General features: G+C 37.6%; 1 protein-coding gene across 1 annotated transcript; it reads right to left on the bottom strand.

Annotated features, from left to right (window-relative positions):
- Positions 1-858: 858 nt before the first annotated feature.
- On the bottom strand, positions 859-22107 carry LOC119776647 (E3 ubiquitin-protein ligase RAD18-like). Its single transcript, XM_038275192.1, has 6 exons — positions 21951-22107; positions 18608-18686; positions 13599-13660; positions 12656-12726; positions 3041-3441; positions 859-978 (listed from the first exon to the last, which is right to left on the bottom strand). The coding sequence occupies exons 1-6, from the start codon at positions 21999-22001 to the stop codon at positions 875-877; spliced, it is 768 nt and encodes a 255-aa protein (XP_038131120.1). The 5' UTR covers positions 22002-22107; the 3' UTR covers positions 859-874.
- Positions 22108-22376: the final 269 nt, after the last annotated feature.

Raw genomic sequence — 22376 nt, 5'->3', positions numbered from 1 at the left:
GAAAAATGGCCAAAAATCGCACTTTGAGCCAAAATGGCCGACTTCCTGTGGGTTTTAGGGCATACCTCCAAGAGACTTTTTTTCATGATTTTACGAGATCTACCTGTGTGCCAAGTTTCAAATCTCTGGGACTTACAGTTTCCCCCAACTCACGTTAGGGGGCGCTGTGGCGTAATTTGGGGGCGGCCATTTTGGATTCCATTACAGACCGGCTATTTCACGCGGGGGACAATTTACTGCCACGTTTTCCTGAGTTTTTGAAAATGCGAAGTCCCCGTAAAATGCGTTCAAAGTGCTACAAGAATAATAATAATAATAATAAACATTACAGATACAATAGGCTCTCGCAGCGCTTAGCTGCTCGGGCCTAATAAGAAACTTTCGAAATACAATAGGCCTTCGCAGCGCTTTGCTGCTCGGGCCTAATAATAATAATAATAATAATAAGAAACTTTCGAAATACAATAGGCCTTCGCAGCGCTATGCTGCTCGGGCCTAATAATAATAATAATAAGAAACTTTCGAAATACAATAGGCCTTCGCAGCGCTATGCTGCTCGGGCCTAATAATAATAATAATAAGAAACTTTCGAAATACAATAGGCCTTCGCAGCGCTATGCTGCTCGGGCCTAATTACAAATGCAATAGTCTGAGTTTTACTATTTTAGCAGCATTTTTAATAACTATAGCTTTTCTGTTTTAAATAAAAGGAACTTGATAGAAAAAATTTCTGTGTAAAAGAAAAAAAAAGTAATCAGAAAACAAACACTCACTTCTAATCCCCCCCAAAAAACAACCTGCTGTCAATCATTTTGCTTTCAGTGATTTTATAGAATGCGCTTAATTGTAAAAAAAAAATCATATCCTAAGTCATTTACCTCCTAAGGCTTTCCTTCTTTTCCCCACTGGAAAGACATGTGTCCAGATGTTTGTTGATAAAGTGCTGCGGCACGCTTACAGAGCACACAGGACACTCAACTAGAAAAAACAAAATAATAATAAAAAATAAATAAAGGTTGGGATAAAGGCTTTGTTAGCATCTTAATCAACAATTCACACTAATTGATTATTTCTATATTTCTACATTGAATTTGTTAGTGGAAGACCTACATAATAAATTTTCATTTATGTTGTCAGGCAACATAAGTTAACATGTGAAATTGCTCATTATAGTCACCATAGAGCTCCGTCTAATGATTCTAATAGGGTAAAAAGTTCAAACAACAAAAACACCAACACCTAATGACACCTAGTAAACATCAAAACAGCTCTTTAACGACAATACATTTATTACTGACAAAAAACATACTAACACCTTAAGAAAATACATTACTTTTTATAATACATATAATCAGCACCCAGGAAACAAAGAATTTTAAAAATAATTTATATAGTTAGAATAATTATCATTAATGATGTGAGTTTATTACACCCTAATATTACCTGCCTGTTGCGTATTGGAACTAATGTTTTCCCCAATAGTTTATCTAATTAGGACAGTTCCTCTGTCAGGATATACAGTTATCTTCATTCTGTATGTGGCAAAGATTTGGGAAAGGTGTCCTTCAGCTAAGAACAAAGTGTAATATTGTGATACGGCCGGAGCCATGGATGTCATGGATGTCGAGGCCGCTTCACGAGAAATGAGCCCGGTTGGTAAGCAGCTGCCTTCTGTAACTCTAAGCAACTTCTCTGATCCGAGATTACAATTTCTATCAAAATTTGTAGTCATGTCTTATGGTTATTTAATACATAAACGTTATGAAGTGTTATTTGAAGAGTTTGTCCAGAGTGATGTTATTTCCAGGACAAAAGAACCGGAGAGATAAAGCTTTCAGAGTAAACATAGAGCTTCCCTTAAACAAATAGATGCACTACAGGTTATTATAATACCGGTAATATAATTATTAGTATAATAAGTTACAGCATTCTACTTGACAGTCAAACCATTCTAACTTAGAATCCCTTAAATTAAACGTATAAGCTCTTTTACACAAGAAAAAAGGGGGATAAAAAGACATCTGAAAGAATTAGTCTATCTTAAGAGCTACAGGAATCAAATTGTCCCAGTATGAGGTTAAAGCTAAAACAATCTAAGTAACCGAGAGTTTAATGTTTGGGTATTTCATACCCAAGCTGGGACAACATATTTTCTCAGACGTTCAAATTGTACCTTGGTAGATTGAGAGCTTTAAAAAAAAACAAAAAAAAAACCCACTATATTTTGTAGAATACTTTTTGGTGGCCTGAGAACCCAAAGCTCACCGAACCCAGGAAACAGTCCCTTAAAAAAGCACTGGAGATATTTGCTTTTTAATTATTTGCCGCCGCAGCTGTGTGGTTGGTCCATCAGTGGCTCTCCTCGAACGATACAACTTATTCAGGTCCGATTGGGAACACCATTTGTTAAAGGAAAGCTTGTGTTTACACCTCACTATCTATTTTTAAGATGCACAACACTGAATAATTACAGTTTAAACCTATGCAATATTTGGTATTTTTAACACTCCTTAGGCCATGGATTTAAACACTAACTTCTATTACTGCAATTGGCCATTTGGATGATTTTTAATGATCTTTTATGCCATCAGTGGAAACAAGTAAGATTTTTGAAAATGTTCTCTCCTTCTAATTGACTATTTTCAGTGCTCAGGAAGTGAAATATTGAAAGTTTTCGTTTTTGTTTTTGTTATTGTGGGTCGAATACAGAAAAATAATACTCAGGTCAGACTTTACAGGAAATCACAAACTTTTAGGTCAGGAAAAGGTTCATTGCGTAATCTCAAAAAACTTATAAATAAGCATAATCATCTTATTTCATGGAGGTTTAGAAATTTGCACCATTTCTACCATGTTAGAAGCTGTGGGTGGTATCATTAAGTGTTCCCATATCTGCAGCTCTAAATGTGCTTTCACATGACTCTTTTCCATATTTTCATGCAGTGGCTTAAAAGGTAGAAAAACTGAGCTGAAAGGGAGCAAAAAAGCAGCTGAAACAGGGCAATGTGTTCCTGGTAATGTAAAGTTAAAATGGCTTCACCTTTGATTATGGGCTTTACATCTATTGAAGGTGATGAGGAATGCGCCTTCTCGGAGCCGGTGTGAAAATCTGTATCCTGCTTGTTCACAGACATCAGAACCTTGATAGATGGGTCCTCTGCATCCACCGGCTCTTCCTTTATAACCACTGACATTTGAGCTGTTCCAGAATGTAGGTCAGAGCCCTTTGCGCTGCGGCTTGGTGTTTCCTGTACTTCTTCTAACTTAACATCCTGATGGGCTTCTTTACCAGGTGTCCTGGGCTTCTTTTGGAAAAAGTGACTTAAAATGGAGCTACTGGACTTCTGGGACTTCTGAATTGGGGTTTTGCATTTGACAGCTGAAGCTGGGGTCTTTGGTGATATAGGAGGAGATTCAAAGTTTGCTTTTAACAACTGCTGCCTAAAAAAGAGGAACAAAAGCAAAGCAAATTAAAATCTGTGTATTATTTAAGAATAAATATGTAAATACCCTGATGCAACTTGATAAAACAGGTACAATACATAAATAACTAAAAATAAAATCCAAAAACATCATCTGGACAGGTTCTCCGTTATAAAAAGTTTTTTCTCTTTAACCGTTTTACAATTAAATTCCAGAAAGTCAAACTTTTCACTAATCATATAAACTCTGTGGATGAATACAAAAAGTTTTGCATGAGAAGCTTAGAAAAATGGCAGATTGACTTTCTTGGACTGTGACGTCTTTGTCTCAGATGGAGGACAGGTAGAAAGTGAAAAATAACACGATTTAATCTATCCTTAAAAAAATAATTAAAAAAAAAGAATAATTTACAGATACTTATTCAAGTCACAATTGACTCATTCCCATTTGCCCAAACTGTTGCCCTACTTTAGCTGTAGGTCACGCCAAAAAGCATTTATTTTAAAGATATAGTACAGGACATTCAAGAATTTTTGAAAAGACCCACCCTTTCCACTTTAATAAAAAAATGCACATGCACAACCCTTTACCCGCTCCCTAGAGAGAACGCCTATTAAATGTGTGCAAGAGGGTGCACGTGTTTGAAAGTTTATGTTTGCATCGGTCATACAAGCTTACTTTCCAAAAGAAGATTTGCAATTTTTCCACTACAGTATGTCAGACTCACCACTGGTAAATGAAAATGGGGACGAGCACATAGGACGGCCTTACATAAACCTATCACCAGAATGATTGACAATTAGGAGGACCGCTTATTTTGATGATCGACCCGGAAAAAGAACATCCTCCACTATACCTTTAGGATAATGCTTTAACTGATTTAAGAGTATATACATTCATACATGATATTGACACTTATACTGTTGGTGTTATACTGTTTTACAAAAGAGGGAAGTGACATGCAAGTCATACTTCTCTAAAGGGGCACCAAACTGAGAATAAAAAATAAAAGCATAAATAATAAAATTGCCCAATAAATAAACCTTTTGGTGATCAATTCTGTTCTGTTTTTATCCTCCAGAAACCTGCTCAAACTAAATAATTTTGCCCTAATTAAGTAAGCTGAAGATAAATCTCTCCTTTTAGATATTTTTTTTGCCCTTTTCCTAGCATCAGTATCAAGTTTTAGTATTGTGACAACCCAACCAGACACACAAACAAGACTCCAACCACCTATCGGGTGAAAGGGAGGAACACAAACTCAGACCCACGCCATTATTCATCAACAATGTTGAGGTAGTTTCAGAGAAACAGACTTCCTAAGCATAATTTTCAAGTGACTCTCAAACCCCAAAATACTTTATGACAAAAATGACGAGCTCCTGCACAAACAGAGTAAAGTTTACGCTGTTAAATGTCAGGAGGTCTGTGAGCAGCCAGCGGTCAATATTTCAGGGATGAGGATGTTCTCATTCAGGATAGGGAGGAAAGTTGGTGTGTGACAAAAGCAAAGAAAGCCATTTTTGTGAGGAGAAACCGGGGTGGAGGGGCTTTAGTCCAAACGTTCCCTCCTTGCAACATCACTGAATATTAATCGGACCTCTAGGAACAAAATGCAGTCATCCAAGTACTAATGATCGGTCATGAGGCTGATGGTCTTCCTTTGCATGTGAGCAAACAGTTTTGATTCTTTGTTGATCTACTAAGGTACGGCTGAGTTTACCTTCAAGAACTGAAGAATTCCCTTTGAGAAGAGAAGAAGGGTTTTGACAAAACGGTAAATTAAGAGAACAGGGAGAAAACAGAGAAACCAATCGAGAGGACTTAGTCACCTTTTTTTGATACATGTACATAATTCATGAGGGGAAACCATCTGAAAATCCTCATTAAACATCCTGAGCACATCTAAGAGGAACTTTCTGTACTAGTAACTGCTTGTGACATTTTAGAGAGCACTTCAAGGAAATCTGAACGAGCTTGGCTTTTTTTTTCTGTGACTTGTCAGCTGAGCTAAAAAAGGAGACACTTTGGCCGCCGTCTTGGAAAAGTGGAAAGCAAACAAACTGCAGCGGGGCCATCGCTTGGCAATAAAACGCACTCAATGAGGTGTGTGATGTTCTGCTTTCCATATTTAAAGCTCTTTGGTGCTTACTGTTCCCATTAGAGCAGGTTCATGCTCATGCACGTGTATCCAGCGATACACACAAGACTGCTGTGATGTGGAAAGAGGCTCCTCTCATGACACATTTCCTGGGAGCATTCATCCGTAACACTTCATACATTCAGACAGGTACAGTCTATGGCGAAAAAAAAAAAAAAAAAAAAAGCGACCAAAATCAAATGAAGGATGAGTTGTTAATCTTATAAATTCCTTTAATACCTTCCTGCAAGGATCTAGAATCTATCTAATGATGAATTCACTGTTATTAAATTGTGTTTAAAAAAAAAGACAAGATATAGCATTACAGCAGTGTATTTACACATTTATATAAGACTATTCAATACTTTCTCACCGAGAGTAAAGGTTCTCCCTTTTTAATATCAGAAAGGACGCAAGTAAATTAAAAGTAGTGCACTCCTGATTAAAGTATGCACCAAAACACTTTTCTATAATAAGATAACAAAAGATTATTATTTTATAATAAAATAAAATAATAAAACATTATTTTAAGCACTCAACAGGGTCCCATGACTACAAGAATACATATATTATTTTACAGGAAATACTGTGTAGTCAAAATATTTGATAATTTTTAAAAAGTGCTTTTATTTCCAAGAGTACTAACAATCATATCAAAGTTCTACAGTAACTGGTTAACTCTTTTGAAGAGCTAAGAAATCAAAAATTGAAACTTTCCCAACACCCCGCTTCCTGTAGGATGTATAAATCTTGCAGCTAAAGTATAATTTACGTGTATTCGTTTAATTAGAAATTTGAAGAAAAAAAAAGAAGAAGAAAAAAGTTAAGCCAAAAATGTTTAAATATTTTGAAGTATTTCTCAAACAACTTTCTTAAACTAATGAGGCATACCCAAAGTCAACCAACTTTAGGCATGCGTGGATTGGGGCGATGACAAACAGACTTCAGTTTGACCCTTTTCTTCGCATTATACAGAAGTTCTATTTTCTTATTCTTGTGTGAAGTCAGTGAAAGGGTTTTGAGGTGCACTTGTAAATGGTCTTTGGTTATTCATCTTCAGAAACAGTCGCCAAAGTTCTTTTGCTAATGCCTCAATGGCGACAAACTCAAAATAGTCCAAGGAGGAAAATTATGCACCGTGTCACACCTGTGCCCACGCCTGGAGAATTCGACCCAAATCAATAACCTTAAATAATAGAGCGTATAGATGTAACTTAAAAAAAATAAAGGAAAACTAATTTTATATGTGGATCAATTTTGAGTTCATGTACAAAATTCTCAGTCTTTAGGGGTATGGCAACCAAAAAATCAATTGAAGAGAACTGGAGTTTAAATGATGTAAACTTGGGCAACGCACCTTTAAATAATAAATATATATATATACATATATATATATACACACACATATATAGTCATAACTGATCCTGCCTTTCATAAAATATAAATATCTTTTTAGAGATCTCAGTAAAAGTTTGTACCAGGAAAACTAAATCCCTGTTCAATAAAAGTATTTTTTTACCTAAATCTATCTATCCTTCCATATTCCTTTTTTAATTTTATCTATAATAAATCATAATCTATATGGTCTTTTTAAATAAATTTTTTTGGACATTTTAACAGATATACCAACAAATCTGATGGTGACAGTTATAAAAAGAGGAGTTTAAAAGGACTTACTTTTTATCTTCTAAACCGACTGTGGCAGAGATGGCAGAATCTATCTATTTCGAGTTACTGTTAAAAAATGGTCTTAGTTTGACATGAACTGATTAAAAATGGAATCTATGTTTAGATCAGCCCAAACCCCTGTATTTCCTGATAAAATATGAGTTCATCCATTATTTATTACTGAGATAGAAAGGAACACACTCATCCTAACAAGATGAAGATCAGAAGTAAGTGCAGGCCCTTTAACTTTCTATTAGAAAAAACAACTGTCATTAATTGGGGCTGAAATTGAAAGTGAAGAAAAGGGAAAAAAAAAAAAATTTAGGAGTAATTCCATTTTTAACATGAAAGTGGCAACTTTTGCACATACTCAAGATTTTTACTCACAACTAATTACACAGGATGTTCATTTCAAATAACGTTTGTGGTGAAATACAAATAAACGGAAAAAATAACTTGTTTGATGAAAAAAAAACACAATGGTAATCAGAAATAACTTGAAGCTGACAGAAGTTAAAATGGATTTAAAAAATCTACAAAAATGAACAATTGAAAGACAGACATTGTTTTTTTTAAACCACGTTCCAACTGAATGATTTTTAAAAATGAAATACTGAAACGGGGCTGGATAAAAATAATGGAACATCAGAAAAGACTGAAAATAATGTAACCAAAGGGACATTTTAAATCAAGTTGTGACCACTATTTGGCGTCACATGTGTCTATGATCTTGTAGTCATTCAGGGGGAATATATATTGGGGTTCAGATGGTCACTGTGCTGTTTTGGGACATGGTGCGTACCACATTCAACATGGACCAGAGGAAGAGAAGGAAAGAGTTGTTTCAGGAATTCAGAAAAGAAATTATGGACAAGCATGTTAAAGGTAAAGGCTATAAGTCCGCTTCCAAGCAGCTTAATGTTCCTGTGACTATGTTGCATATATTAGGAAGAAAATTGATGACAAAAAAAGTCAATGAATAGACAAATAAAAAAAAAAAAAACTGCATTCTTCAAAATAAGTATTTGAACACATTGGTATTTTGTAAGTTCCCCCACTGAGAGGTGTCAGAAATTGTCATCTTATGTGCATATCCATTGTAAGAGACATAATCTAAAAGAAAATCCAGAAATCACAATGTATGATATTTTAATTATTTATTTGTTTGTTAGTCATTTGTTAGATTCTCTATTCAGTTTATGTCGTGAGATTGGCCAGGCCCTGCCAGAACCTTGATATGCTTCTTCCCAAAATCTCAATACATGGCCCTGGTCATTCCTTCTTTAATTCAGTGCAGTCGCCCTGTCCCAAGTGAAGAAAAACACCCCCAAAGCATGATGCTACCACCCCCATGCTTCACAGTAGGGATGGTGTCCTTGAAATGGTACTCATCATAACTCTTTCTCCGAACACAGTTAGTGGAATTATGACCAAAAAGTTTTATTCTGGTCTCATCTGACCACATGACTTTCTCCCATGACTCCTCTGGATTATCCAAATGGTCATTGGCAACTTAAGATAGGCATTGACGTGTGCTAGTATAAGCAGGGGAACCTTCCATGCCATGCATGATTTCAAACCATGACGCTGTAAGGCTGATTTATACTTCGAAACTAGGTTATCTGCGTAGGTGTCGCAGTGAACAAAAACAAAATCCCCACCCCCTCCGCTTGTACCTGACCGCCGTCATCATCACGCCGTCGTGTCTCTCTGTTGTCGGACAAACTTGCCCCCACTTCCTCACCGCCTCTGCCGTACCTAGACCCACAGCGTCAAGCTTCAATATTTAGCATAAATCAAAAATGTCTGTGTCAAGCTCACTGTGACACACTGCTGCAGGGAGTATAACCAGCCCTTTAGAGTATTACCAACAGTAACCTTGGAAACGATGGTCCCAGCTCGTTTCCGGTTATTGACCAGCTCCTCCTGTGTAGTTGTGGGTTGATTTCTCACCTTTTCTTAGGATCAATGAGACCCACAATATGCCTGGAGTCCCAGTCCGAGGGAGATTGAAAGTCATGTTTAGCTTCTTCCATTTTCTAATGATTGCTCCAACAGTGGACCCTTTTTTTCACCAAGCTGCTTGGCAATTTCCCCATAGTCTTTTCCAGCCTTTTGGAGGTGTACAATTTAATCTCTAGTGTCTTTGGACAGCTCTTTGGTCTTGGCCATATTAGTGATTAGATTCTTACTGATTGTATGGGGTGGACAGGTGTCTTTATGCAGCCAACGACCTCAAACAGGTTTATCTAATTTAGGATGATAAATGTGTGGAGGTGGATATTTTGAAGGCAGACTAACAGGTCTTTGAGTGTCAGCATTCTACCTGATAGACAGGTGTACAAATACTTTTTTGCAGCTGTATCATACAAATAAATAGTTTTAAAAAATCATATAATTTGATTTCTGCATTCTTTTTATTTTTTAGATAATGTCTCTCACAGTAGATATGCACTTATGATGACAATTTCAGATCCCTCCATGATTTCTAAGTGGGAGAACTTGTAGAATAGCAGTGTGTTCAAATACTTAGTATCTTCACTGTTGATCCATGGCACAAATTTCTTTACTTTTTTTAACCCATCTATTGTTTTCATTATGGCCTACAACCAAATGACCACTGCCACAAGCCCTATCCCAACCCAGCAAGGACGGACGGACTGACTTACAGATGAATGAAAGTAAAAGACTCACTGACTCCCAGACTTGTGTAACAGGAAATTAAACACTGCAGCAGTGAGCGGCCTAACCCACTTATTCATAACCGTGATGATGATCAGAGGTTCCGTTATCGTCAGGGAGGTCCTTCAACGTGTTGATCATTCGACGTGATATAGAGGAGACAAATATTGCAGCTTATTGACCAATATCAGCACTCAAGCCTTCCCTCTGCCTTTCTTTTAACTGAAAAACTGGAGACAGTATGAAAGACACAGTGTGAACAACAACCACTGATGAACAGAAAAGGGCCCATTTCTGATTTTATTTTATTTTTTTTTATATCAAAGTAACCTGTGTTTTGAACTGCTGAAATTAAGCTTAAGACTCTTATCAGCTTCATCTGAACCACCTGCTATGTAGTGGTAGTCGGATGAAAGGATAACACACCAGCTATGTCCCTTGTTCAACCTTCAACCAATCAACGTCAGGACCCCACCTCCTCCGAAGCCAATCGTCTTTCAAGATCCCCTTCATTTGGCTTCTAGCCTAGCCTCCCCCTCAGTCCAGTAAACTTCCCAAGGTTACTCATCCGAGTGATTCACAGCATTGAGCTCTCCAGCCGGGGCCAAGAACTTATTTCATTCATTTTAATCAATCTTTATTAATTGAAACTTCTGTGTGAGTCTCTCTAGGTTGAAATGAGAAGCATTTTCTTATTTCTCTCTATTGAAATTTATTTCCAACTAAAGAATTTATGACCTAACAGAAAACATAATACCTGAGATCTAAATGTCAAACCTTTTTTCTTAGACTAGAGGAAACAACTTTATCCTCTATTCCACTGAACCTGTCCTCTACTGCTGCCATTTATCGCAGCCACTCTAGTCATAACGGTTCCACCCAAGTTTCCCTAAAACGTCGGTACTTGCTTGTCTAAATTCCACAGCAGGCCTTTTTTTTTTTTTTTTTTTACATTTGATGCTTCAACTCCACATCAATCTGGAGTGAAGTGGATCATTCAAACAGGAAGTGAGTAGCTAAACAGCAAAAGTGGATCCAGTGGAGTTTTTAGTTTAACACTACATGTGCAGATTGAGGATCTCATTATTCTACTCAAAAATCAAAACAACATTGCCTGCAACTCCAGCACCACCAGAGAATAGAATCCTATGGATCACGAAATGCTTATTTTGGAGGTGGAAAAATACACAATTTTATATGACACGACTTCCATTTTGTAAAGTCAAAACCAGAAAAAAAAAGGTCATGTCAGTAGATTCAGTGTTGAAGGTGGATAACATTCTCTTCATCACATAAAATAACCACAAATAACCACTTTATTGCTCTATTTAAAGCCTATATGTATACTAATATTGCACCATGATGAAATCCTCATATGATCCAAGTCCAACCAATCCGAGAAGCTCCATTCAAACACTCTGTGTGGAAAAGGGGGCCCGGCAGAACCTCTGGGTTAGTTTTCCGTAAGCATGAAAGCTGGTAGGAAGTTGCACCCATGAAGCAGGTACCAACTAGGGCTGAAACAATCATGATGAATCGGTTATTGAAATAACTGTCCACTAATTCAGTAATCAAATAATCTAAAACATGCCTTTAGTAATGTAAACATTTTGCATTTAAGATAAAAAAAACTTTTATTGCCCCTTAATATCATCTATCCAGAACTACTCAGGTGGAAAAGTTTTAGTTTCACTTTTAAAAGTTAAGGAACTTTTTGCTATCCGATTACTTATCGATTAATCAAAAAAAAATCATCGACAGATTAATCAATCTGCAAAATAATCATTAGTTGCAGCCCTAGTGCCGACTATAACAAGACAATCTAATCTGAGGCTATTTTTCCATCTATACAGTCTACATGCCACTTTGGGAAGAAATCCAACTTTAAGCTGGTGTCTGAGCTTCCCATAGCCCAGCTCAGACACCGCCACCTACCCTGATGCAATAAAATATCACCCTAAGGCTAAAGAACACACGTATGTTTAAAATCACTTTAAATAGAGAATTGGAAAATTAATTTAGCTGAAGAAAATAAATCCCCAATGGATTTACAAAAAAACAGATTACTAGAGCAAATAACTTTTTTTTATCCTACTATGCTGGTACCTTGGGGACATATTGAGACATCCTGTCAATAACTGTAATTATATGAAATAACCATGGTTATCATTTTTCCTCTCAGGTCTTAAGGAGCATTAAAAAGAAGTGGAAAGGATATTGAGGCAACGGATTCGTGTTCATGGAGAAGTCAGATAGATTTTCTGCCCCGCTGTTGTAATTTGTGCTGATCTCGCTCCCGACACACATCAGTTCCAAAAATCTTAGCCATAATAGTACATCTTGGGGGGTCAATTTTAAAGCAACAATTTGTATAACAAATATCTTCAAAACTCCTACCTATGAAACTTACTAAAGCTGGTTGAATAAGCTTAACTGCTCCATTGTTTTCTCCTCCCAAGCAGTGGCTCAGTGTGTCCCACGCTGAGCTAATCCACATCTAAATCACCCCTCCGAATGAAATAATACTAATAGAAATCACTCCAGAAATAAAAACTACGCCATGCCTGACTAAAACAGTATGAACTGTTTTGCTCGGTGATGCAAATTTAGCTGTTTCAGAGAAAAACAACAACATTAAAACAGGAAAAGAAAAACTCCTTCAGGTGATGCTGTGTGCAGCAAATATGTTGCAGTAAAAGCTTCTTTTTTCATAAGAGAGCTCATGAGTTAGAGTTATCCCACCTTGCATCATGAAAGTTAACGACCAAGTCATCTAACAGGCGGTTGTTTCGAAGGTCCTGTTCGGTCAATGGCTATAAGAAAGACAAAAAGTGCTGCATTATGCTACAGTTTTGGGTGTCAATTACATATCTCACTCATAGAAGAGAAAATACAATAAAGTTTCATTTATTCCTTCAATTCCCCCTAAAAAGTCACACTCATATCATGTAGATTCATTACACACATCTTCAGTGATATAGTTCAAGTTTTTCTTTCGTTTTCTTAATTGTGATACATGTTTTGAATATCACCTACTTGGAAAACTGTACTGAACCTCAAACAACTCAAGTCTGAGCCGCTCCACCTTACCTGCAAACTGTGAAGCCTCGACTTCCAAATGAAATGCAAAACTTTCTTTCATCTCCATGTGGTGGCTCCTGTCTACGCGTTGTGAATCTTCACATATTTTGAACAAGCTCTGCATCAAAATCCTCTCAAGGCTGCAGTTAACTGCAGTGCCTGTGCATTTTTTCTTACTTCTTCTTCTTTTCCCCATCATTAATATGTCTCCATACAGCACGCTGAAGAGCCCAGCTTCATTAGCATTCACCTTTTGTGACCTACTTTCAAAGGGTCTCATCAACTGCTTGATGGTCAACCCAGCAGTCTCCTCACAACATAACGTAACAGAAAGAAATGCCTGAAATGTACCACTGTGGGTGTGATAATGGAAAAACATACAAAAATTTAAAATATATTTAAAGTCTTCCAGCTGCAATTGAATTATCAGAGAAATATTGTTCCTTTATTGCAAATCCAAAAGAGAAAATATTTGGACATGTTATCAATGTTTTGAAAATGCCCTGTCCGCTATATTTTCTATGAATATGCAGACATGATTACATATATATATATATATATATATATATATATATATATATAAATAATTCATAATCATACTTACTGAGTTGCAAACTGGGCAAAGCAGCTTGTAGGAAAGAAACTTTCTGATGCACAAGGAGCAAACTGGAACATAGAAAACAAACAGATTTGTTTTAATCTCACAGAAAATAGATCCCCATTTTGTTTTGTTCTTTCAGATTTTCATCGAGCAAGTTAAAAAAAATAATACAAATGTTTTATTTAGATAATTATGTGCTTAAGGAAGCAGATTATACTATGCATAGGCAACTAATTGCATTTGCAATAGAAGACCATTTTTACAAAATACAATTTTCTAATTCACAGCAGCTCTCACTTCGGTTCACAAATTGAACAAGACACTGACTTTCTCACCCCAGTCCTTTAGGAGGCATTAATACACTTAAAGTAGGAAAGAGGGAGTTGTAAAAGTAAACACTTTTCCAGAAACAGCAACAGTAAAGTCCAGCGACATTAGACTGGATAAGCAAGCCTTTAATATCAGAAACCATTGAAACTCAAGTTAAACATCTACATTGTAATTGTTAGTGCAAGGAAAGATCAAAGTAAAATCACAATCAGAATTATGAATTTTAGCAAAAAATGTTTATCCTTAGATTATAGTGGTGAAACTTAGATTGTCCTCTGTGGGCTTGTAGCTTAGACTGAGACATGCTGTTATTGTCACCTTGTATACAGTACGAAATTTCGTTTAGTACATCTTTTCAGACGGTAAATGAACAGTGCAAAAGTGATCAAATATAAACAGTGAGGGAGAAAAAAGAAAACATGATGCAAAAAAATAGCCTGGGTGCCATTCCGAACTTAGTCCCGCCCACAACGTTAGAGGTCGGGAAGTTCGGTCTGGCATTGCTCAATAGTAGCGCGAGTATGCTCACCCAATATCTGGTCGGGCCAATCAAATTGGCAGGGCGGGCTTTATACGTTGATGGACAGATGGTCAACAGTAACATAACCAACCACGTCACCAAAGCGCGCTTGGGTGACAACAACAATGGCTGCCGCTGGAGAGTTGAGGTGTGTAGATTCTGCTATTAGGTCTGTTCTAGAAGATATCGATAGCAAATTAATTTTAAAAGAGGAACAGAGAAACGCGATCAAGGCATTTGTTGAAAATAAAGATGTTTTTGGTGTCCTTCCTACGGGATTGGCAAAAGTTTAATTTATCAGCTGGCTCCCTTGGTCGCTTAACATACGTCACGCACTCCGTTGCTCTTATTGGTTGTAGGTCTATCCAATTGAGTGCAGAGGCATTTTTTTTCCTGGTTCGTTCGAAACACGCCCCATAATCACAGCTCTATGGAACAGTATCAGACTCATATTCTGACTAGAATTGAGTAGGACTACGTCAGGCTAGCAAAAAATCGCATTGATGTGGAAGTTTGAAGCATTAATATATATATGGTGCAAATGTGCAGTATTTTTGGTTTGGTTTTATCAGTGTGATGCAGCGACTGTGATATGATAGAGTTTTCAACAGTTCAGCAGGCTGATGGTAGTGGGGAAGAAACTATTGCAGAATCTGCTGGAGCTAAAGCAGATACTTAGGCCCCGTCCACACGAAGTCAAAACGAACACGAAACGCTGATATTTTCCAAAACGTTTGCCGTAAAGACGGAGACGTAAAATAAATGTGAGCGTCCACACGAATGCATGAAAACGCTGCAAAATGTATGCCAGGCCTGTAAGTGGCGCTGTGGTGCCAAAGCAAAAATAAGCGACGAAATGTTGGGCATGCGCACTAATATTTATACATGGTTGCCCTGCGGGTCCATTTTCGTGGTTAAGTCAAATTCAGGTGCTGAACTACACTATATTGCCAAAAGTATTTGCTCACCCATCCAAATTATTGGAATCAGGTGTTCCAATCACTTCCATGGCCACAGGTGTATAAATTCAAGCACCTAGGCATGCAGACTGTTTTTACAAACATTTGTGAAAGAATGGGTCGCTCTCAGGAGCTCAGTGAATTCCAGCGTGGAACTGTGATAGGATGCCACCTGTGCAACAAATCCAGTCGTGAAATTTCCTCGCTCCTAAATATTCCACAGTCAACTGTCAGCTGTATTATAAGAAAATGGAAGTGTTTGGGAACGACAGCAACTCAGCCACGAAGTGGTAGGCCACGTAAACTGACGGAGCGGGGTCAGCGGATGCTGACGCGCATAGTGCGAAGAGGTCGCCAACTTTCTGCAGAGTCAATCACTACAGACCTCCAAACTTCATGTGGCCTTCAGATTAGCTCAAGAACAGTGCGCAGAGAGCTTCATGGAATGGGTTTCCATGGTCGAGCAGCTGCATCCAAGCCATACATCACCAAGTGCAATGCAAAGCGTCGGATGCGGTGGTGTAAAGCACGCCGCCACTGGACTCTAGAGCAGTGGAGACGCGTTCTCTGGAGTGACGAATCGCGCTTCTCCATCTGGCAATCTGATGGACGGGTCTGGGTTTGGCGGTTGCCAGGAGAACGGTACTTGTCTGACTGCATTGTGCCAAGTATAAAGTTTGGTGGAGGGGGGATTATGGTGTGGGGTTGTTTTTCAGGAGCTGGGCTTGGCCCCTTAGTTCCAGTGAAAGGAACTCTGAATGCTTCAGCATACCAAGACATTTTGGACAATTCCATGCTCCCAACTTTGTGGGAACAGTTTGGAGCTGGCCCCTTCCTCTTCCAACATGACTGTGCACCAGTGCACAAAGCAAGGTCCATAAAGACATGGATGACAGAGTCTGGTGTGGATGAACTTGACTGGCCTGCACAGAGTCCTGACCTCAACCCGATAGAACACCTTTGGGATGAATTAGAGCGGAGACTGAGAGCCAGGCCTTCTCGTCCAACATCAGTGTGCGACCTCACAAATGCGCTTCTGGAAGAATGGTCAAAAATTCCCATAAACACACTCCTAAACCTTGTGGACAGCCTTCCCAGAAGAGTTGAAGCTGTTCTAGCTGCAAAGGGTGGACCGACGTCATATTGAACCCTATGGATTAGGAACGGGATGTCACTTAAGCTCATATGTGAGTCAAGGCAGGTGAGCAAATACTTTTGGCAATATAGTGTATGTCGTCGATATTGCTCTGTTCTTCCTGGAGATATTCCAGAAGAAGAAGATTCTGTTGTAAGCCCGACAGCAGGGTGAGTAGCATGAGCAGCAACGGCGCCATTGTTGTTGTGATACTGGTCGCGCATGCGTGTTTAGAGGCGACGCTATGACGCATGCGTGTAAAAAAAATATGCGGTTAGAGCGTAAAGATGGAAACGCGAAAACGGCGTTTCAGAATCTTCCCACTCTGAAGGCTGAATAAAAAAAAGATCGTTTACAGACCCCCGAAACGCCGGCTTCGTGTGGATGAGAGGCTGGTTTGGTGAAAAATTTGTGCGTTTAGGCCAGGGAACGTCTTCGTGTGGACGGGGCCTTAGAAGTCTCTTCCCAGAGGGCAGAGGAGAAAACAGCCCACGGTGGGGAAGTGAGGATCATTGATCATGTTACGGGCTCAGGACATACAGCGCTGGGATGAAATGTCTTTAATGGAGGGAAGAGGAGCCTTGATGATCCTCTCTGCTTTCTCACAACTCTTCCAGTCTGAGGCGCTGCAGCCTCCACACCACACAGTGAGACAGCTGGACAAAACGCTCTCTATGGTGCTTCTGTAGAAGGTCATGAGGACGTGTGGGGGCAGGTAGGCTATCCTCATCCTCCGCTGGAAGTACTAGCGCTTTTGTGTATTAAAATCTTTATCATTATAAATTAAATAAGACCAGAAGAAAACAGCTGTGCAATGCAATAAACTAAAATATATGGAAAGTTAAAAAAAAAAACCTTTCCTGATTTAAGCATATTCTTTTCAAACAGCATAAAAACTGCATATGTCCTCTGAGATTGAAGCATGGCATGGTGGCTAAGGAAAGTTTAAGATCATTTTTTAAAATAAGAAATACTTTGAACATAAAAGTTATGGTCAGCTGACTGTTATTCCCCAGACAACAGCAACCTTCCCGTCCTGCTGTGGTTTTCCATAATGTGTCTACATCTCCCCTTTGTAAGCCAAAATGCTTGAAAATGGTAGCATTTCTATGACAGACAGAGAGACAGGCTGCAAGGGGTCTCTTTTCATCATGTGGTGCTTTAAGGCTCAGTGACTCATTCAGAAGTGCACTTTTCAAAGTTCACAAGCTAAAAGAAATGTAAGACAGTATTTAAAAAAGAAATGTTTTCTTTTAAAAACAGCATGGGGTCATCCAGACATCACATTGCTTATTAAATAGACTGTTTCTGTGTCCCAGAGGTCAATGTGTTTTGGTTTAAAATGTATCCAGCAGTCTAAAAGAAAAAAAAACAAGAGCTTACAGGGCTGATGGCTAAACCTTGGAGAGCCGTTTCATTCAAAATTTAATAATAAATACTCCTATTGATAAATTCCATCCATCCATTTTCTGTCACATTTATCCAAAGCAGGGTCGCGAGGGGTGCTGGTGCCCATCTCCAGCTGTCTACAGGCGAGAGGCAGGGTACACCCTAGACAGGTCGCCAGTCGATCGCAGGGCAACACAGAGACAAACAGGAAAAACAACCATTCACACACACTCACACACTCGTTCTGCCATCGTAGTGAGGACCTTGCAAATTGTGCAACAAAAAAAATGCTATTTGATAATGAAAAACTTAAATCCTACATGAACCTCTGACAAACGAATAGATTTAACTTAAAATCTCCTGCAGTAATAAAATATGTTCGACTTGAAGTAAATTCCCCCCATAATTTTACGGTAGCTCTCGAAAAGCCTCTACAGCTTTGTTCTCTTTAATGGTTATGCTTTCCAGCCGAATACGCTGGACGTCAAACTCAGGCTCTCACTTTAAAAGCATTTTCCGCTCCCATTTAAAGTTAATTCCAATTGTTTCCTGAAACAGCCTGACTTTTGCAAAACTACAGACTTCACTCTGCTCAATTTGTGCACAAGATTATGCAAAAATCCAAACATGAAATGTTTGAATTACAGTTACTTTAAGAAAAGTTCTGCTGAATACTTACAATTGTGGGAGCACTTAGTCATCATTGTAATGTTGAGGAAATCAAAGCAAATTGGACATCGCAGCAGGGTGTCAATATTCTGTGGAAAAAAAGAAAAAAAAAGTCAAAGTAGCAAAAATGTCAAAATTATACTCACATAAAAAAGTTTTAAGCAATGATGTAAAAGACATGTATATTGATCGTGCTCATTATAGATTAATGGAAATCGGATTCTGGATTTATGTAAAGTTTTCAGCAACACAACATAGTTCCCTCACGCTTTACCATTCTTTTTTACTCAAGTTCATCACAATAAAGAAAACAGTTTAGTTATGATTAACATCAACAGGAGAAAAAAATGAATAAATAATCAGACTTTTTATTATTTATCAGCCAATCAACAGACATAGAGGAGTGAGGTTAACCTGCTCTATTCCTTCACTGGTTATTGGTTTGGTGCATCTTAAATGTCTGTAAAAACATACTTTGGCTGATGGCTCAATAATTATTGTTATCCTTAAAATAATTGTTTGAAATGTTTTTAATAAACAAAAAACAGGTTTGTGACACTAGAATAGCCTTTATTAGAATGAGCTAAAGTCACCAATGGATATTTCAAATCCCCTAACCCTAGCCTTACCCTAATCATGTCAATTATTTTAGTATTTGATTAATCTAGTTATTATTAATCTAATTCCTTTAAAAAGATCCCACGCATATGAAAAGACAAACCTTGCTAAACAAGTGTTTCATTAAAAAGATATGACAAAAAGATGCACAACTTAATTGTACTGTAAATGACAAAAAAAAGACAAAAAAACAAAAAACAAAACTTGATTCTCATTTCTCATATTAAATGCACATAGATATACATATATATAATATATATTAGGGCTGCAACTAACGATTATTTTGCAAATCGATTAATCTCTCGATCATTTTTTTCCGAGGAATCGATTAATAATTCAGTTTATGTCCAGTTATATAACATGAATGCTGGTCTGAAGCTGGATCAAAATCAACCAAAATAGTGTTCTTAAATCCAGCATTTCCCATGCTATCATTATAATGGGGGGTGGGGTGGGGGGGGGGGACCTGCTCTTCAACACCCAAAATTAATCTCTATGTAGATCAAGCGTGATCAAGCTTACATGAAGACCATCTTGCAGACTTTAAGCAGCTTGAATGCACAGGACGTTTGGGAGTCCTAGGTTTTATACACCAAGGCCAGGAAGATGCAGTCAAAAGTTATATCATTTTTAGGTAACCAGGATTTTTGTAACGGCTTTACTGAAATTTGGGCCACTATTTCATGAGCGTTTTGACCCTTTGAATGTCTGGCTTCTCTCCCACAGGGCTCTGTCCAGCACTTTTTAGTAAACCTGCTAGCTACGTTGAACGTTTTTAAAGTAACACTGAAGTTAGGTTGACAAGCTGAGTTTTAATGAACATAATGGCCAGATAAGGTACTTTTAAAAACATATCCTCCTTCTTTGCACTTATATGCGAGAAAGGGGTATAAAATCATGAATTCTACACCCTTCAGAATAACCAGTCGGTACTTGCAGTCAAGTTAACACATGCGCTTCTGTCCGGCCAGTAGACAGAGAGCAACCTTTGAAGGCAGGGATGAAGTGTCCAGGTTCAAAAGGATTCCCAAACATCTGATCCCCCAAAGCACCGGTGTGTAGCTGCAGCTGCATGTGGATCAGTGCCACTGGGTCACTCTGATCATTTCTATTTTAAGGTGAGATATGCAAAATATGTTTCCTGTCAATTAAATTTGTCAAACAAATCCCAGGGTTCCTACAACATAAGGCCAGTTAAATTTAAGACTTTTTTTTGTCCCTTGAAATAAAATTTTAAAACCAACTTTACAATAAATAAAAGAAAACCTGGTTTCGACAAATTTAACCTGATGCATATTTTAATATAAACCATTACTTTTAGGTCCAGTAGAAATTTTTACAATTTTGAAAAACTTTCCATATAGCAAGAAAGCTAAACAGACAAATAACAGATATATTTTTAACAACTAATGAATGGAATTCACAAACTTTGTTTTGATCCCTATTCAGAGTCCATAATAGCTCTGCTTTCATTGCAGGCGTACCGCCAAACATTATCTGGAGATTTGGTGCTGCTGGTGCTTTTTTGACGTCTGAGATGCTGTAGAGGCTTTGCAGAGACAAGGGTGGAATAGAACTGAGAAATAGCTGCTGCTTCTCTGGAATACAGTGCTAGTTCAACTTTTTTATTTTCTTTAGTCCATTTTTTTTTATATTCTTTTTTGTTTCAGCATTTTTTATTTTATTTTATTTTTTCTTACTTGCTTTGATTCTGTTTTATTTTCCTATATTTTAATCATGTAAAGCACTTTGCATTGCCTTTGTACTGAATTGTGCTATACAAATAAATTTACCTTGCCTTGCATTATTTTTATATTGAAGAATTCAACGGCTTTTGAGGCTTTTTAAGGATCTGCAGGAAAACAAAGTTTCACAGACAATAAACCCTCAGATGTGATGCCTTTAGTACTAGGACTGTCCCTATATAACTTTTTTAATTTCAGATAGTTCAGCTTTAAGCATTAACCAATACCAATATTGACGACATATGATATTAGCATTTATCAGACATACTTTCATTATCTATTTTATAGTGTGGAAAGATAGAAAAAGCACGATCAGTGATAGATTTAATAGACAACAATACTTAACATCAGGTTAAATAAACTTTAAACAAAGGTGGATTGAGCATGTCAACAACAATAATAATTTACTTAAATCCTCTAAATACTCCTTTAAGGGCATTGCTTTTACATGGAGGGAGAATTGCTATAAAAGTGATTATAATGATTATAATATTTAGGAAAAAATCTACATTACAATTGTTCTGTTATCCTCAACAAATTGAATTTGACTGCTTTGCCTAAAAGCTTGGATTAAACTAAACTTTATTTAGATGAATCTGAATCTTAGGTGACTGTTTTATTGGGATCAACAGACCTGCTCTGAATCGGATTCCTTACTGCTCTTTTCCCCTCATTGTGCATAATCTGTTACTTGTTTTCTAACAATAACTTTTTATTAGATTTGATGCTGTTTTTAAAAAGCCGCAGGGTTCAAGCATACCGGAGTTGTGACGTTTGTCAACATTTCCGCTGTAAAACCAAAAATGAGCATGTTCTAACTGTAAAGCTAGCCAGGTTTAGTTATAGAAGTAAAATTATCATTTCAAACCGTGTTTTGATCGGAGGTTTACGTTTGTTGTTTATAAACCTGACGCTCTGGGGATATATAGCTATAGCTGTTTTTAAAATCAAAGCACGGACATTTCTGGACAATCAATGGTATTGGCTTACTTTTAAACACGCAAGGTTGGGCGGTAAATCCTCTTCGATGTGCTGGGCCATGTTTTTCAGAGAAATGGCAAATGCCTAAGGATAGATAGAAGGATTCCACTTTTGTTTCTGAATTAACTAAGCTCCCGCTCGGACTGACGTCACTCAACTTCTTCTTCTTCTTGTGAGGTTTTATGGTGGTTGGCAAACTAGTTAAAAGTGCATTACTGACACCAACTGATAAGGAGTTTAACAAGGAAACAAGACTCACCCCCAGAAAAAAAAAATATTAAAATAAAAAATGTTTACCTTAACCCAACACAATAAACTACCAGTTTTAGTTTGTGAGGCAGAAACCCTGTCTACTTTTAAGACTAGGCTTAAAACTTTCCTTTTTGATAAAGCTTATTATAAGCCTTATAGTTAGAGTGGCTCAGGTTATCCTGA

Source organism: Cyprinodon tularosa, unplaced genomic scaffold (assembly GCF_016077235.1).
Source record: "Cyprinodon tularosa strain WSP-4 unplaced genomic scaffold, ASM1607723v1 ctg95, whole genome shotgun sequence".
Taxonomy (NCBI): Eukaryota; Metazoa; Chordata; class Actinopteri; order Cyprinodontiformes; family Cyprinodontidae; genus Cyprinodon; species Cyprinodon tularosa.
The sequence above is the reverse complement of the archived record's forward strand: the minus strand, read 5'-3'. Positions and strand labels throughout refer to the sequence as shown.

What these genes read in the sequence shown, in the direction of transcription:
- LOC119776647 (XM_038275192.1), bottom strand. Translation starts at nt 22,001, where the DNA reads ATGGCCCAGCACATCGAAGAGGATTTACCGCCCAACCTTGCGTGTTTA. An exon ending in GACTAAGTGCTCCCACAATT is followed by an intron (nt 13,661 to 18,607) that starts GTAAGTATTCAG and finishes TCTATGTTCCAG; the next exon opens with TTTGCTCCTTGTGCATCAGA. An exon ending in TTTGCCCAGTTTGCAACTCA is followed by an intron (nt 12,727 to 13,598) that starts GTAAGTATGATT and finishes TCTTTCTTATAG; the next exon opens with CCATTGACCGAACAGGACCT.